Source organism: Stenella coeruleoalba, assembly GCF_951394435.1.
Source record: "Stenella coeruleoalba genome assembly, chromosome: 7".
NCBI lineage: Eukaryota > Metazoa > Chordata > Mammalia > Artiodactyla > Delphinidae > Stenella > Stenella coeruleoalba.
The window spans coordinates 28,679,248-28,694,832 of record NC_137153.1 but is presented as its reverse complement, the minus strand read 5'-3'; the positions used below and the strand labels follow the sequence as shown (position 1 = coordinate 28,694,832).

The window sequence follows — 15,585 nt, the reverse complement described above, 5'->3', positions numbered from 1 at the left end:
AGAATGCCAGTGAGGGCTCTCAGCCACTTTCAATGTGAGTTCTCTTGTCTGTGACTTTGTGTGTTGTTTTTACCTTTCCCCAAAGCAGAGTGGGTGACAAGGTGGCTTTCAGGACACAGTGGCTGAGTGAAGTTCTCAGAGGGGTGGGGGGATGTCCTGGGACCCACTCCGGGGCAACCTGGGCCTCAGCCCACTGACAGCAACCACACTTCTCCTCTTCTGCTCAGGAGAGCATGAGAGGGCATCACCCAGTGACAACTTGGATAGGATCCCGTGCTCATTGATTCTTCACTAAGTCTAGCCCATTTTTTTTTTTAACATCTTTATTGGAGTATAATTGCTTTACAATGGTGTGTTAGTTTCTGCTTTATAACAAAGTAACTCAGTTATACATATACATATATTCCCATATCTCTTCCCTCTTGCATCTCCCTCCCTCCCACTCTCCCTATCCCACCCCTCTAGGTGGTCACAAAGCACCGAGCTGATCTCCCTGTGCTATGTGGCTACTTCCCACTAGCTATCTATTTTACGTTTGGTAGTGTATATATGTCCATGCCACTCTCTCTCTTTGTCCCAGCTTACCCTTCCCCCTCCCTGTGTCCTCAAGTCCATTCTCTAGTAGGTCTGTGTCTTTATTCCCATCTTACCCCTAGGTTCTTCATGACATTTTTTTTTCTGTCTTAGATTCCATATATATGTGTTAGCATACGGTATTTGCCTTTCTCTTTCTGACTTACTTCACTCTGTATGACGGACTGACTCTAGGTCCATCCACCTCACTACAAATAACTCAATTTTGTTTCTTTTTATGGCTGAGTAATATTCCATTGTATATATGTGCCACATCTTCTTTATCCATTCATCTGATGATGGACACTTAGGTTGCTTCCATCTCCGGGCTATTGTAAATAGAGCTGCAGTGAACATTGTGGTACATGACTCTTTTTGAATTATGGCTTTTCTCAGGGTATATGCCCAGTAGCGGGATTACTGGGTCATATGGTAGTTCTATTTGTAGTTTTTTAAGGAACCTCCATACTGTTCTCCATAGTGGCTGTACCAATTCACATTCCCACCAGCAGTGCAAGAGTGTTCCCTTTTCTCCACACCCTCTCCAGAATTTATTGTTTCTAGATTCTTTGATGATGGCCATTCTGACTGGTGTGAGATGATATCTCATTGTAGTTGTGATTTGCATTTCTCTAATGATTAATGATGTTGATAATTCTTTCATGTGTTTGTTGGCAGTCTGTATATCTTCTTTGGAGAGATGTCTATTTAGGTCTTCTGCCCATTTTTGGATAGCTCATTTTTAATCACCGCATCCTTGTGCATAAATCCGGCCTCATGATGAGCATGCCTGTGACTTGGTGCCCTGGTAGAGTAGTGCAGGGGTAACTTTCCCTCCCTGATGGAGTTGGAGCCGAGTTTTCCTGCCCCGGGCTCAGCAGGCACACTATAGGGGACTTTAATTTTCTTCCCTGGTTCGCTTCGCTGCCGTGGCAGCTGGCAGCCCAGTTTCGGCCCATCTCCTGATTCCCTTCCTCCCTATATCCTGGAGGGAGACATACTCAGCTCCCTTTTCTCTCTGCCAGTCCCACTTGGGGAGTGATACATTGGATTACGGCAGAGGTTCTCAAACAGGAGAGTGCTTGAAAATCACCAGGAAGTCGTTTAAAATCCAGACTTGCCTTCTCTACCTGCGGGCCTGAGCTGGGTCGGGACCCGCATTTCCAGGGCTGAGCCTGAAGTGCACGGCATGGGCATGGTGAGTTCCTGCCTAGAAGCTGCGTCTGCAGTGGTCCTGGCCAGTCACACTGGGCAGTGAGAAGAGGTATAGACAGTAGAGACCCTGGATCTTCACAATCCTGGGCATGGAAGCAGGGCCCCTGGAACAGATCCCGCCACCCATGAGCCTCTTATGCCTACTCACTGTCTGGAGGCAGGAGGTCCCCTTTCTATTCCACAGGGCACCCAACAAAATGATTTGCACTTAGTAGATGCCCAACAAACATCCTGAATGAATAAATGATTCATATTTTAAAGTTAAATTCACTGTGGTGGGCTGGTGGCTTATCTGTAACCAAATATGTTGAGAGTGAATGTTTATGTTAAGAGTTAACGTTTATGTAGGCGTAGTATCAGTGAGTTGTGCTTATTAGGTCGAGGGAGCACTATTAGGTGGACATAGTAAAGAGGTTCTTGAACATCTCTTGTGGAGTCTGAAAATCCAGATGTTGTTGGTTGAGATACATCAGTCTTTCCTTGATGCGTTTTCAGCACCTTCAGGGTTTTTGAAGGCAAAGCAAAAAAACTCAGTTTCGAAGGTTTGGGTAATGTTTTCAAGTATTGGAACAGCCCCTGTTTTCTAAATATTAGTGAAACATCATGTTCTTGCCAGCCTTAGACTTACTTTCTGTTTCTGAAATGTGTGTGTCTGTACCTAAGAAACTGTGCCGTACCACAAATGCAAAACAGGGGCCACTCCGCGGAAGTCGCGAAGTATGTTTCTGTCTCGGAAGACCAGGTCTACAGCAGTATGACTGGCCCAGCAGGCCTCAGGGGGGCTGGGGACAGCCCTGCACGAGGCCAGCTGGTGTCACTCAGGAGGCCGGGTGGACATGGGGCCAACTCAGGCTGGGTCAGGCAGTGCCCAGGGCCCTTTGCAGACTGATGGAGGGCAGTTGTCTGCAGGTGCTGTTTGGGGTGGATCTGCATCATCTGCATCTCCCTTTGCCTGGTCATTTCTTGTAACTAATCAGCCAGTCCCTGACTGACCCAGGAAGAACCCTTCTCCCTCTGGGCCGGGCTCTTTCCTCTTTCTTATGAAAATCAGTCAAACCCACAGATGAAGTTTTTCCTTTTACCAAAGTCCTGGTACTTAATTTTCTCAGCTTCAACCTGCAAAGGAAATTCCCAGGCAAATTTTATCAGGGCTGCTTTGCATTGAGGTGGCTGTGTGGCTTTGAGCATGGTAAGCCAAGCTATCTTTTTGCATCTTCCTGATTTTGTTCCCCTATATGGTAGGGCAATGGCAGAAATTGTCCCCAGATGTTGTCTCCCCAGGGTACCATTTACTTCTTGCCACTGTCACCTCAGTCCACATTATGTGGGGAAACTGTGGCCCAGTGATAAGAAATCAGCCACCTTTAATGTGCTAAGTGCTGTTGAAATGTTCTCCACAGGAAGTAGAAAGGGCTGAACCCTGTAGTCGAGAGGACAGCACCTGCAGGAGCCATGGTTTGATGGGTCTTAAGAAAAGCAGAAGCCTTGAAGCGCAGGTCTGGGCCAGTGATAACCGGGGTAGATAGGGTTTTAAAAAAGAACTTGAAAAAGAATAGACACATGTATAAGTATAACTGAATCACTTTGCCACACACCTGAAACTAACGCAACATTGTTAATCAACTATACTCCAATATAAAATAAAAATTTATTTAAAAATTTGGAGGAAGAAAAGAATAAAATGTATATAAGTAAGCAAATGATCGTTTTGTAGCTGATATTTTAGCATTCAAGTGTTGGGATTTTTATGGAATCTATGATTAAGGTATACATTATTATTCAATAAAAATATTCTACACTCTTAAAAAATTTAAAAAATAAAAATTAAAAAACGTTAAGAAAAATTAAAAAAAAAAAATAAAGTACGGAGAGCTAGGCTACCTCTTCTGGTTCCACGCCAAGTTTCAAAGCACTGAAATGGAGGCTTCCCTGGTGGCGCAGTGGTTGAGAGTCCGCCTGCCGATGCAAGGGACACGGGTTCGTGCCCCGGTATGGGAAGATCCCACGTGCCGTGGAGCGGCTGGGCCTGTGAGCCATGGCCGCTGAGCCTGCATGTCCGGGGCCTGTGCTCCGCAACGGGAGAGGCCACAACAGTGAGAGGCCCGCGTACCACAAAAAAAAAAAAAAAAAAGCACTGAAATGAACACAGATTTAGATAATAAGAATAATACATTTAAGAGCATGGTCTTATATTAAGGCATCATCGTGTATCTACCCAGGAGGTGGGGGCTTTTTGGGGCAGGTGGGGGAGAGTGGAGGAAAGTCACTTACAGTCGATCCTCATTATTCACGGATTCCATATTTATGAATCCACCGTCTCGCTAAAATAGATTTGTAACACCCACATCAATACCCACCACACTTGTGTGGTTATTTGTGGACACGCGCAGGGCAGTGAAAAACTTGAGTTGCCCAAGACATACGTTGCCCGCTGAGGTTGAATGAGGAGACACTCTGCCCTCTTGTCTCAGCTCATACACAAACAAGGGTCCTTTCTGTGGTCTGTTTAGTGCCAAGTGTGTTGTATATTTCTGTGCTTTTCTTATTTAGAAGAGCCGCAAGCATAGTGCTGAAGTGCTGTCTGGTGTTCCTAAGGGCAAGAAGGTTGTGATATGCCTTACAGAGAAACCACATGTTAGATAAGCTTCCTTCAGGTGTGGGTTATGGTGCTGTTGGCCGTGAATGCAATGTTAATAAGTCAACAATATATATGAAATAAGTTTCTTTAAACAGGAATACACATGAAACAAGGTTATATATTGATCTATTGACAAAAATATCGTGGACCAGAGGCTCGCAAGAACCTAACCCAGTCTTTCTCCAGGAGCAGTGTTTCAGCATTTGAAAATTCATTGTTCACTGTGCCTTTGTAGAGCCTAACTACCGCCGCCAAAAATGAGAGCTGACTGTGCTTTGTTTTATGCATTAGATGAAAAGAGAATAGAGGCAAGGGTAGCAATATTGACATAGTGGAGAGAGGAGGAAGAAGGGAAGGAAAGGATGCTGTGTAGGTGTGTGAGTTACAGTTGTCAGAGATAGTAAATTAATCTGAACTCTGGGATCTGCCTCTGATCCTGGTTCCCAAGCCTTGCAGGGCTTGGAGTCAGTGCCTCTGACAGCCTTCAGCGGGTAGAAGTAGGGAATGAAGGAAGGCAGACTGAGATGGCAGCTCCTAGGGACACTCGCCGGGCACAGGTACTTCATTTCCCTCCCTCCTGACCTTAGGGGTTTATCTCCTCCTCTTCTTCCCTCCCCAGTACCAGAAAGTTTTATTCGAACTCTGCCAGAACCCAGCCCCTCTAATTACTTCCCTCACTCACTCCCCAGATTTGGGGGCCTTGTTTGTTAACAAATCATTCAAATATTTATGAAGCCCCTTTCTCTCATGTGACCCTATTCCACATGCTGCATTAGTTATCCATTGCTACATAACAGATTACCCTAAACTTAGTGGCTTGAAGCAGCAATAATCATTTAGCATCCCTCACAGTGTCTGTGGGTCAGGAATTTGAGATGGGTTGGCCTGGATCAGGGTCTCCTATGAGGCTGCAGTCACATGTGCTGCATAGTCTGAAGGCTCATTGGGCCTAGAGGACCCTCTTCTGAGGTGACTCCCTCCTATGGGTGGCAAGTCCATGCTGGCTGTTATCTGCAGGCCTCAGTTCCCCAAAGAGCTGCTTGAGCATCCTCACGACTTGGCATCTGGCCTCTCCGAGGGTGAGAGACCCAGAGACCAGGCGTAAATTGTAAAGGCCTTTACAGACTAGGCTCAGGCATCCCACACTCTCACTGTGCAGGCAGCCCTCAGTCAGTGTGGGAGGGACCACACGAAGGCCTGGAACCAAGAGGTGAGGCTTGATGGCGTCATCTAGGAGGCTGCCTGCCATGTATACATTCTATAATAATTCTCTACCGAGCTTTGCAGGGTGGAGGCCCATTCTTAGGGTAGCCTCTGTTCTAGGCAGTAGGGAACAATACAGTAAACATACTGATCCTTACGGAGTATCTATTCTAATGGCTTTCAGGATGCAGACAAGGAAAAAATAGGTTATAAAGCTGAGGTGGGTGAGCATGCAGAGCCCAGCCCCGCTTCATCACGTTGACTTCACTCTGGTTGTCCTGTGCTGGGGACGAAATTTCCTTCCACCTGAGTTGTGGGTTCCAGACAGCTTTTTCAGCTACTAGGCTAGATGTGAGCAGCTGTATCTAATCTTCCACTCAGGCTGCCCCCAGAAATGTGACTTTTTTAAAAAAAATTAGCTCAAATCTTATCTGAAACATTTTGTTTATGATGACAAGCCTGGGCTATTCCTCTTAATCTATGAAACTGCTGTCTGATAAGCTAGAACTTAGTGATATTTTCAAAGCTAAATGCATTTTAAAGGGCAAAGGTCATGCAGGCAGCCTTGGTTCTGGGACTGGGGAAATGCACTGTGAGAGTCTAGTTGGCAGGGGAGATTGTAACATGTCAGGAAGTGCAAAAGGATACAGTACTGCTTAGATCAAATGAGGAAGACATGAGAGTGCTAGTTGGATTCAAGGGGCTCAACGTAGGTCACAGGAATTCGTTTCTGCAGGCTCTGGGAGGGCTGCTGGTGGGGCTCCTAGGTGGGGTGTGGGGCGGTGGGCAGCCAGAATCAAAGCCCAGGGATGATATAGGCTCTATTCTAGATGTAACTCCTCAGAGTGCATTGAATGGAGGATGAAGCCTTACCTGACTAGGCAGGATTTTAAAGTAAGAAAACATTGTCTGTGGTTCCATTCAAGCCTCCATCTTGCCTTTGTGAAGGTGTCTACTGGGGTTGCGTGCGCGCGCACACACACACACACACACACACACACACACACACACTCTCCTTTCAAGTGTGGGCTGCCCATACCTCCCCTTCACCATTCCACCATGAACCACTCCTTCTCTCTTTTATTAGGAACTCCCACTTGTGAGGTACCAGTTGTCATGGGCACCCCTCCACACTCTCCATCATGACTGCGGTGAGTTACGGCGACTTTGGTGCCACCGTCATCGCTCTCACAGGTGCAGACCTGTGATGCTAATGTGCCCGGGTCACACAAGCTGGGATGGGACACCAGCCTGTCCGGCTCCCAGACTCTGCTCTGCACCCCTAGCTCTCCTCCAGGGTCAGCGCACATTTACTTCCACGGGGCTCTGATCCTTTCCACCTCTCCCTGTCCTGTGCTCAGAGTGATCATTCGATAGAGGGATATTCATTTATCTAATTTATTGGTGCAGGTGCTCGAGCAGTGGAAGGAACACATCAGATTTGTGGACAGGCCAAACCACTAACACAGTGGCTTCCAGTCAAGGGACATTTGGGGACACTGCCCCCAGGGAACATTTGGCAATGTCTGGAAATGGTTGCCATGATTGGGGAATGGGAGGAAACTGCTGGAATTAGTGGCCGGAGGCCAGGATTGCTGCTACCCCAGCCTATAGTGGACAAGACAGCCCCCAGAGCAGAGAATGATCCAACCCAGATGTCAAGAGTGCCGAGGTTGAGAAGCCCGGTGCTGATTTAATGAAAGGTGACAGATGGAAATGGGTGAGACCAACAAAATGAGTGTGAGAGGGGGCAAATGCAGCGGTCTTAGTGTGTAAATCAAGGGTGGGGGACGTGCTTTGACCACATGTGAAAAGGGCAGCTTTTCATTTGCTAGAAACCCAGTGTGGATACTGGGAGCTGAGGCCACCCATGGCTGCATTTGTGGGCTACCGACAGCAGCCCAAGAGGGGCCTGTGCACTTGTGTGTTTAGATCTCGGCGGTGGTGGCATTGAAGCCAACTATACCTTTAAGAGGGTCTTGGGCAAATTGGAATTGTGTGGGTCTCGAAGGAGGTTGGACGCATGTTCTCCGAGGTTCTCTGACTCTGCAACCATGCTCTCCACCTGGGCGAAGCAGCAGCTGCACAGTGAGAGTTTATATTAGTAAAGCAATGGCATTATTCACTGTAGAAACTCTAAAAAGGAGAGATCAGCAGGTTTCCATTTAATAGGTATTTTGTGAGCCCCTGGGAAGCCCCTAAGTGTTGGGGATGCAGGTCGATACTTCCAGACCTTGGACCTTACCTTGTACGAGGGCAGGCTTGTGGTGAATGTGATGCAGGAAATAAACCTTTTCAGGAGATAAAGATGAACTGGGTCAGGAAGCCACCTTAGACTCGGCCATCAGCATGCGCCCCTCTGAGGAGGTGACATGAGTTGAGACCACAGGCCTGAGAAGGAGGAAACCAGCCATGGGGGAAAGTACAGCATCTGGGACAGGAAGGAGGGTGGTGTGGCTGGACGTGGTAAGCACGGGTGAGATGGGAAAGTGGGCAAGGTGAGGAGGGGGCTCGGGCCTAACCAAGTAGGGCTTGAAGGCAGGAGGAAGAGGGTTTGGGATGTGTCTGGGAGAGGGAGATGGCTTGCTAGCATCATTCTGCCTGCTGTGTGGGGAATGGTCCATGAGGAGGGCTGGGTGGAAGGGAGAACTAACGGGTAAGACTTCCATCCACGTGAGTGAGAGGTGATGGACCTTCTACCCAGGGAATGTCAGGGGAAAAAGAGAGAAGACATGGCTTTGGGATATGTTTTAGAGGAAAACTGATAAGAGATCCCTGGAGACCAGCTGATCCAACCTCCTTTGAGATTCCCCAGCCCGTGATGGAGCCCATTGGTCTCTGAATGGAGCTCACTGCTTCTCAAAGGGACATGTTCCAGGGTGGCCTGGACACATCCGAAAGAAAACATGTTCTTTTCTAAGCTAGTGGATTAGACATGCATGATGAGTGAAAAGGAGGGATCCTGAAAGTCTCTAGGGTCTCGTCCTGAGCAACTGGTTAGAGTTGGTGTCATTTCCTCAATTAGAAGGGGCTCAGGGAGGACCAAGCGTGAGCAATTGAAAGTCCCGTTTTAGGCACCTGAAGGTTGAGTTGCCCTTTAGATGTTCAGGTGGAAACGTCAGGTAAACAGCGTTTAGGTCAGGAGCTCAGCCTGGAGAGATGGATGTGGGATCCACGGGCACGTCGTTGGCAGTGGGGCCGTGTGCTGGGAGAAGATGCAGCTGAAGACCCAACACTGGGTTGCAGATTAAGTGAAGGAAGGAGCCGTGGACTGGGGAGGGGTTGGCCAAGAAGAGGGACTGACCCACTGAAGTGGGAGTGCTGGGTGGCAGCCAGCACTGCTGGGAGGTCAAGCAAGATAGGGCCAGAGGAGTGACCTTGAGTTTGGCCATTTAGAGGTTGGTGGCATTGGCAAGAGCAGATTAATGGAGTGTGGAGTAAAGGCCAGGCAGAGGACAGTAGGCAGAAGAGGATGGGGCAGTGCAGAGGCTTTGACAGAAAATATAAAAGAGGCCAGTAAAACCAGCCAGGGTTCTTCCTCCATACCCACTGTCCTCTCAGACTTTATGTCTCTTTTCTGACTCTCTAGGTGTATGTTATTACATACTTGGGTACATATAACCTTTTAAAAACAAAACTAGATTGCTCTGGACACATTATTTTGAAAGCTGCTTTCACTTAATCATACTGTTATCAAGTCCAAGATCGGCGTACGACAGGCCAATACATTGAGAGATGAGGTATTGGGGCGAGGAATAGCAACTTTATTCAGACCGAGAAGATGATGGACTACTGTCCCAAAGAACCATTTTACTGGGGTTTGGATGCTAGTTTCTTTTCTAGAGCAAAGAGGGGGAGGTAAGGAGGTAAAGTAAAAAAGGTTGACACTAAGTTGTTGCAAATATTTCCTGGTTCTGGCCAGACCCTGCAGGCAATGTGTTAATTTCTTCTTTTCCTGCGGCCACTCACAGGTGGTCCTTGTCAGGATATTTCCTGTGAGCTAAACAAAGGTATTTTAGCTTAACACTCAGGCATGGGAGGCAGGGTTTCCAGAGATGGGCCATTATGTGTTCTCTAAGCTATGGGCAACATCTCTTTAGTGATTAACTTGTAGCAAAAGCAATAGAATACAAAGGTTAAAGTAAGAGAAACACATCCAATATGGAGTCAGATTTGTTCTTCCCTATTACAATACCTATTAATCAACAAATATTTTTGACCACCTGCTGTGTGCCGAGACAGGGCAGTGAACAAAGGCATCCTCTTCTCACCTCTCAGAGCTGGCGCTCTGGTGCAGGGACCGAGACAAGAATCCAATTCAACAGCAAGTTACAGTGTGTTAAAGGATTGTTACCCATGGAGGTGTGCTCTAGAGAAAAACTAAGCCAGGAAGGGGGATAGGCTGCCTAGGCATCACAAAACATTATTTCATGTTATAAAACATTTTTCTAGTGTGAAATCCACCTTGAACCTGTGTCATAAAAAGGCCCCAAAAGGGAAATGATACTGTAGTGTTATTTTTTTTTTTAATTGAAGTATAGTCGATTTACAGTGTTGTATTAGTTTCAGGTATACAGCAAAGTGATTCAGTTATACATATATATTCTTTTTCATATTCTTTTCCATTATGGTTTATTACAGGACATCAAATATAGTCCCCTGTGCTACACAATAGACCCTTGTTGTTTATCCATTCTATATGTAATAGCTTACATCTGCTAGTCCCAAACTCCCAATCCAACCCTCCCCAATGCTGTAGTGTTTTGAGGCACTGACCTGGCAATAGCATGAAGCCTCACCTTACTCAAGAGCTACCTGTGCACCAGCCGAGGTGCTGGGGGTGTTTGGGGAGGAGTTGGGGGGCCTGGTCCACGGGGACCAACGGCCTCTTTTGTTTCTCAGTTTTGAGCTTTGGAATAAAGCTGATTTATCACAATAAAGTGATTTCACACATGGCGAGAAATAACTGGGAATGTTGAAATAGACAAAAAAAATAGGTAGCAAGTTCTAGGCACTGTTGAGGAGAGTATTATCCCTGTGTGTGTTAAACAGAGTTTGAGCTACAGACTTTCCCTGGGGTCCAAAGAAAAGGAAGATTTAAGCAGTGCCTGTGAGCAAGTGTGGACGGAGAGGGGCCCAAGTCAACGGGCTTGTGGAGGGGAGTACACAGCACAGCGGGGAAGCTGCTGTCTGTACTTATTTACCATAGTGAGCGAGAGCTACTGTCTGAGGAACAGGGCTGAGAGCAGCAGTGCGGTCACGCAGCTTCTGTGGACAGCGGCTGCAATGAAGGTGACCGTCTCCCATCACCGTGGCCTGTGTTGTGGAGAAGGCCCCGGGTGGGCAGTGGTGGGAGCCGGTCCTGAGAAGGCATCGCAGATGTTGTTCATCTCCCAAATTAAATAGCCCAAGAATGTGCCCTAAGCTGTCCTTGCAGTAAACCATCTCTACTGTCAAAACCACCGCCAACGGCAACGGCCCAGTGCATTTGCTCAGGCCCTCTCCCAGTGTCACCTCCAGCCCAGGAAATCACACCATTATAAAAGGGCTGCTTGGCCAGGCACTGCTGACACCGAGGGCAGCCAGGCCTTTCCCCTCCCAGGGAAGTCAGAGAGGTACCACCTGCTTAGGGGTGAGTCTGACATGCACCATCAGAGCCATTCAGGAGCATCCCTCATGGGCTTGGAAGATGGGCCTGGCAGGCTGCCTTTCCGCCTGTCTTCTATCTTGTCATGTTGGTTCACTTCAATGTGGGATTCACAGCAGAGGGCCAGCACCGATGTAAATCTTAGTGGCAAACTGATGAATTTTAAAAATAATAGTTGTTAAGGTTTATGTAAATTAAAAAATATTTGTAAACACTTACAATATTGTTTTTGAAGACTTACTGTTGAGGCCAGTGGTGGGTGGCAGCTCTGTGAGAAGTCCCAAGCACTAGGGACAGCTGAGATCAAGGGTGCATCTGGGGCAGGTGTGCAAGATGGTGTGTCCCTCAAGCAGAGGGAGTGTGTAAGCAAGGAGATAGGAGGGGACAGCCGTGGCCTGTGGACCGAGCCTGCTAGGAATGAGGCTGATAGGCAGAGAGGGATGGGGCAAGCTGCAGGGAACTGTGGGCCTACGGGGCAGATGAAGCAGAATAGGAGGGGAGGGGATGGCAGGGCAGCAGGACATCAGTGCTTACAGCAGTGCAGCTGGGAGGGTGCATTAGAAAGGGCAGTGGTAAGAGATACAGAGGGAACGGAACACACACCACAGCCATTTGGGAAACCAGCCTGAGAGAAAGCAAGGACTCTTGAAGGACTCTGGGTTCCTGGCTGGGGGAGGGCCTGGGCTGAGGAAGGCAGGGGGTAGTACATGGAGATCTCAGCCTCAGATACGGTCAGGGGCCCAGCATCAGCATCACCCAGATTGTTGGCACTGCAGCTCGGTTGGCCCCTGCGCTTAACAGAGTTCAGGTGATGTGTAGTCACGTGGAGGTTGGAAAAGTGCTGGGCTGCAGGGGACAGGAGTTGGAAGTGCAGGTGGGCTCACTGTGCATGACAGATAGGTGAGGCCCTGGAAGACCCACTGCAGGAACAGAGCAGAGCATGAGAAAGGAGTCCAGAGCCCTCACTCTTTGGGGGATGGGGGGGCAGGGGCTGAAACTGTAACACAAATGGCATAGAGGGATTAGCCTGAGAAGAAGAAAGAAGCAGAAGGGAACTACTGCTCCCCAAAGACACATCTACTCACCGTCTTTCCAGGGATGTCTTTTGGTTAATAGCAGATGTCTTGGCTTTAAGAGCAAATATGGATGGTACTTATAAGAGAAAACAAAACCTTGCTGGAAGATGAATGTTTAGAAACATTGACAAAGAAAAATTAGTGATTGATAGTCAAATATTAAGAGGAGCAAATGAGAAAATTATTTGTACAATCTAATTATAATAAAACCCATGTCTTTTGGGGGGCTCACTCAGGATTTGGCAGTATTGCCTGGAGAAAATTCTGTTACCTCTACCAGGCAGGCACTATGTTCTACTGTCTTTTGTAAGGTAAGTCCTGTTGAGAAGAGGCTGTTTCACATAATCATGTGTGTGTGTATCTGTGTCTCTGTATGTGTGTGGTGTGTGGGTCTGTGTGTGTTTCTTTGGGTGTCTGTGTGTATGTCTGTGTGTATAACATGAAGGGGTATGTGCTTTGCTCCCTAGATGCACAGATGCAGTCATCTAGATACTTTTCCATTGATGAAAATCCCCTTTTGGTTAAAATATACACTATTTTAGATACTTTTTGGACTGGCATTATAGATCCTTCTCATCTACAACCACAAATGATCAAACAGTCTTCCTGTCCAATTGCACTCACTGCCTTCACACTTCCCCTCTGAAGTGTGTTTCTGTTTAGTGTGAGAAGTATCTGTTTTTGGTGACAGGTGTCCTCATCAAATGTGGAACCTGCACTATTTCTTCGATACTGTTCCGGAGGATGGTACAAGACGGGTGCCAGGAAGTGGTCCGGAGGAGGGTGGGAAGGGGACAGTGTGTCTCTGAGGCCTGGGGCTCTGGGAGGATGGCACTTTCATGCCTCAGGGCAGCCACTTGCCCGTCCAACCTCCTGGCCAGAGGTTTGACATATATAAATGTGGCCAGTGCTCAGCTCTCTGGTGTCCAGCTATAGCGTGTGACACAGTAGACCCTCAATGTTCACGTAGAAGGAGTCCAGTGACATCTTCACTGCACATAACTCTGACCAGCGTGAGTGTTCTGGACAACTGCATCTCCAGAGAACAAGGGGCTCGTCTGGGTTCTGCCCCTGTGCCCCACTGACTGTCAGAGAGCTCCTAAGCCCTGTTTTGGAAGGGGACTTCTCTTTTTAGTTTGTCTCTTAGAATTCTCTGTCCCCCCACCCCCCGACCCACACATGCACACAAAAGATTAATTTGACTGCATTGGTCCAATGCTCTGTTTCTTGGTTCAATACTGAGAGGGTGTGTTTGGAAATGTAATGGTTATGTGGGCAGAAAGGACGAGGGCACAGTTAGTTCAGGCTCTAGATCCGAGTCTCAGAGGGAAGAGCTTCTGCCTGGCGGGAGGACTTGTCTCCTTATCTGGAGGGTCGGTGCTCTAACAGTGTCGTGCCGCTCAGGTCCTGACCACTGCCCCGTCTTTGTTTTGCCAGGTGGACACTTGAGGGGAAGGCGCAGGGATGGGCGACAGCGCTAACCACCTGCCCTTCTTCTTCGGCAACATCACCCGGGAGGAGGCAGAAGACTACCTGGCCCAGGGGGGCATGAGCGACGGGCTCTACCTGCTGCGCCAGAGCCGCAACTACCTGGGTGGCTTTGCCCTGTCGGTGGCGCACGACCGGAAGGCGCATCACTACACCATTGAGCGGGAGCTAAACGGGACCTACGCCATCTCAGGCGGCAGGGCCCACAGCAGCCCCGCCGAGCTTTGCCACTACCACTCCCAGGAGCTGGATGGCCTCATCTGCCTCCTCAAGAAGCCCTTCAACCGGCCGCCCGGGGTGCAGCCCAAAACCGGCCCCTTTGAGGACCTGAAGGAGAACCTCATCCGGGAGTATGTGAAACAGACATGGAACCTACAGGTGGGCGGCAGCCGGTCCCCCGGCGGCGGCGGTGCACGGTCTCGTGTGCTCGCCGGCCCTGGGATTCCACACAGGCACCCAGTTGCATGAGAGCCATGCAGTGGTGCCTCAGATAAGCAACCTATCCCTTAGTCATCAGCGTGGGCCCCCAAATGCCTCACTCCAAGAAGACAGCCTTTCCTCTTTTGCGGTCACACTTGAGAGGGTGGGCCCCTACAGTGCCAGCCATGTGGTTTCTCCACCACAGGAAACCACTGTTACCCAATTCGTGCTGGGCCCTTTCAGAGAGGCATTACAGGCATATACTGGTTTTTATTTACCCAAGAGGGTCATACTGGACACACTGATTGGCACTTGATTTCACACCTTCATAATACCTCTTGCAGAACTTTCCATGTCCATAGACACACAGCTGCATCAGCCTGTTACTGGCTGCCTGATGGTCCCTCCTGTGCACCATAATTTATTTTACTAGTACCTATTGATGGACATCTTCATTGTTTATAAATAATCCTGCTAGTAACATTCTCCTAACGCTTTATGCAGCATCAGCAGGATAACCCTGAACAGGTTGGATTTGCCACAGTGAAGGATTCGGACATATTGACAGGTTGTCATCCAGAAAGGTCCCAGAGGTTGTGACAACTTACATTCCTGCCACACTCTCAACAGCACTTGATATCAGGAGCCACCAGGCTGGCTGATGGTCTCCTGCTCAGACCCACGTGTTCAACCATTTCCTTGTGTTTCCTGGATGTATGTTTTCTATATATCCATGTGGATGTATGACACTACAGGCTTTCTGAGGATTCTATACACCGACTTCTTTACTCCTTTAATATGTTCTGCACTGAATTCAGTCTTGCAAACAGATACTATGTATTCAGTATTTTTCATCAGTATTCATTACATAAGTCTTAGACCATCTTTTTACTCTTTTTTAAAATCAGATAAATCAGATTTATTGAGGTGTAATTTACACACTGTGAAATTCATCCTTTTTAGGTATATGGTTCTATGATTTTTATTTTTATTTATTTTTTTTGCGGTACGCGGGCCTCTCACTGTTGTGGCCTCTCCCGTTGCGGAGCACAGGCTCCGGACGCGCAGGCTCAGCGGCCATGGCTCACAGGCCCAGCCGCTCCGCGGCATGTGGGATCTTCCCGGACCGGGACACGAACCCGTGTCCCCTGCATCGGCAGGCGGACTCTCAACCACTGCACCACCAGGGAAGCCCTGGTTCTATGATTTTTTGACAATCACATGGCATCATGTAGCCCCCGACCCCAGTCAAGGCATGCAACAGTTCCATCACCCATCAAGCATCCTCATGTTCACCCCCAACCCCAGCCCCTGGCAACTCCTCA

General features: G+C 48.3%; 1 protein-coding gene across 2 annotated transcripts in view; it reads left to right on the top strand.

Moving 5' to 3' along the window:
• Positions 1-15,585, top strand: part of SYK (spleen associated tyrosine kinase) — a 96,858-nt gene that overhangs the window by 27,678 nt on the left and 53,595 nt on the right. For both annotated transcript variants that reach the window (XM_079926836.1, XM_079926835.1), the window contains exon 2: positions 13,790-14,218. In XM_079926836.1, coding sequence (XP_079782962.1) covers positions 13,817-14,218 — 402 coding nt within the window. In that variant the 5' untranslated portion in view covers positions 13,790-13,816. The remainder of the gene's footprint in view (positions 1-13,789; positions 14,219-15,585) is intronic.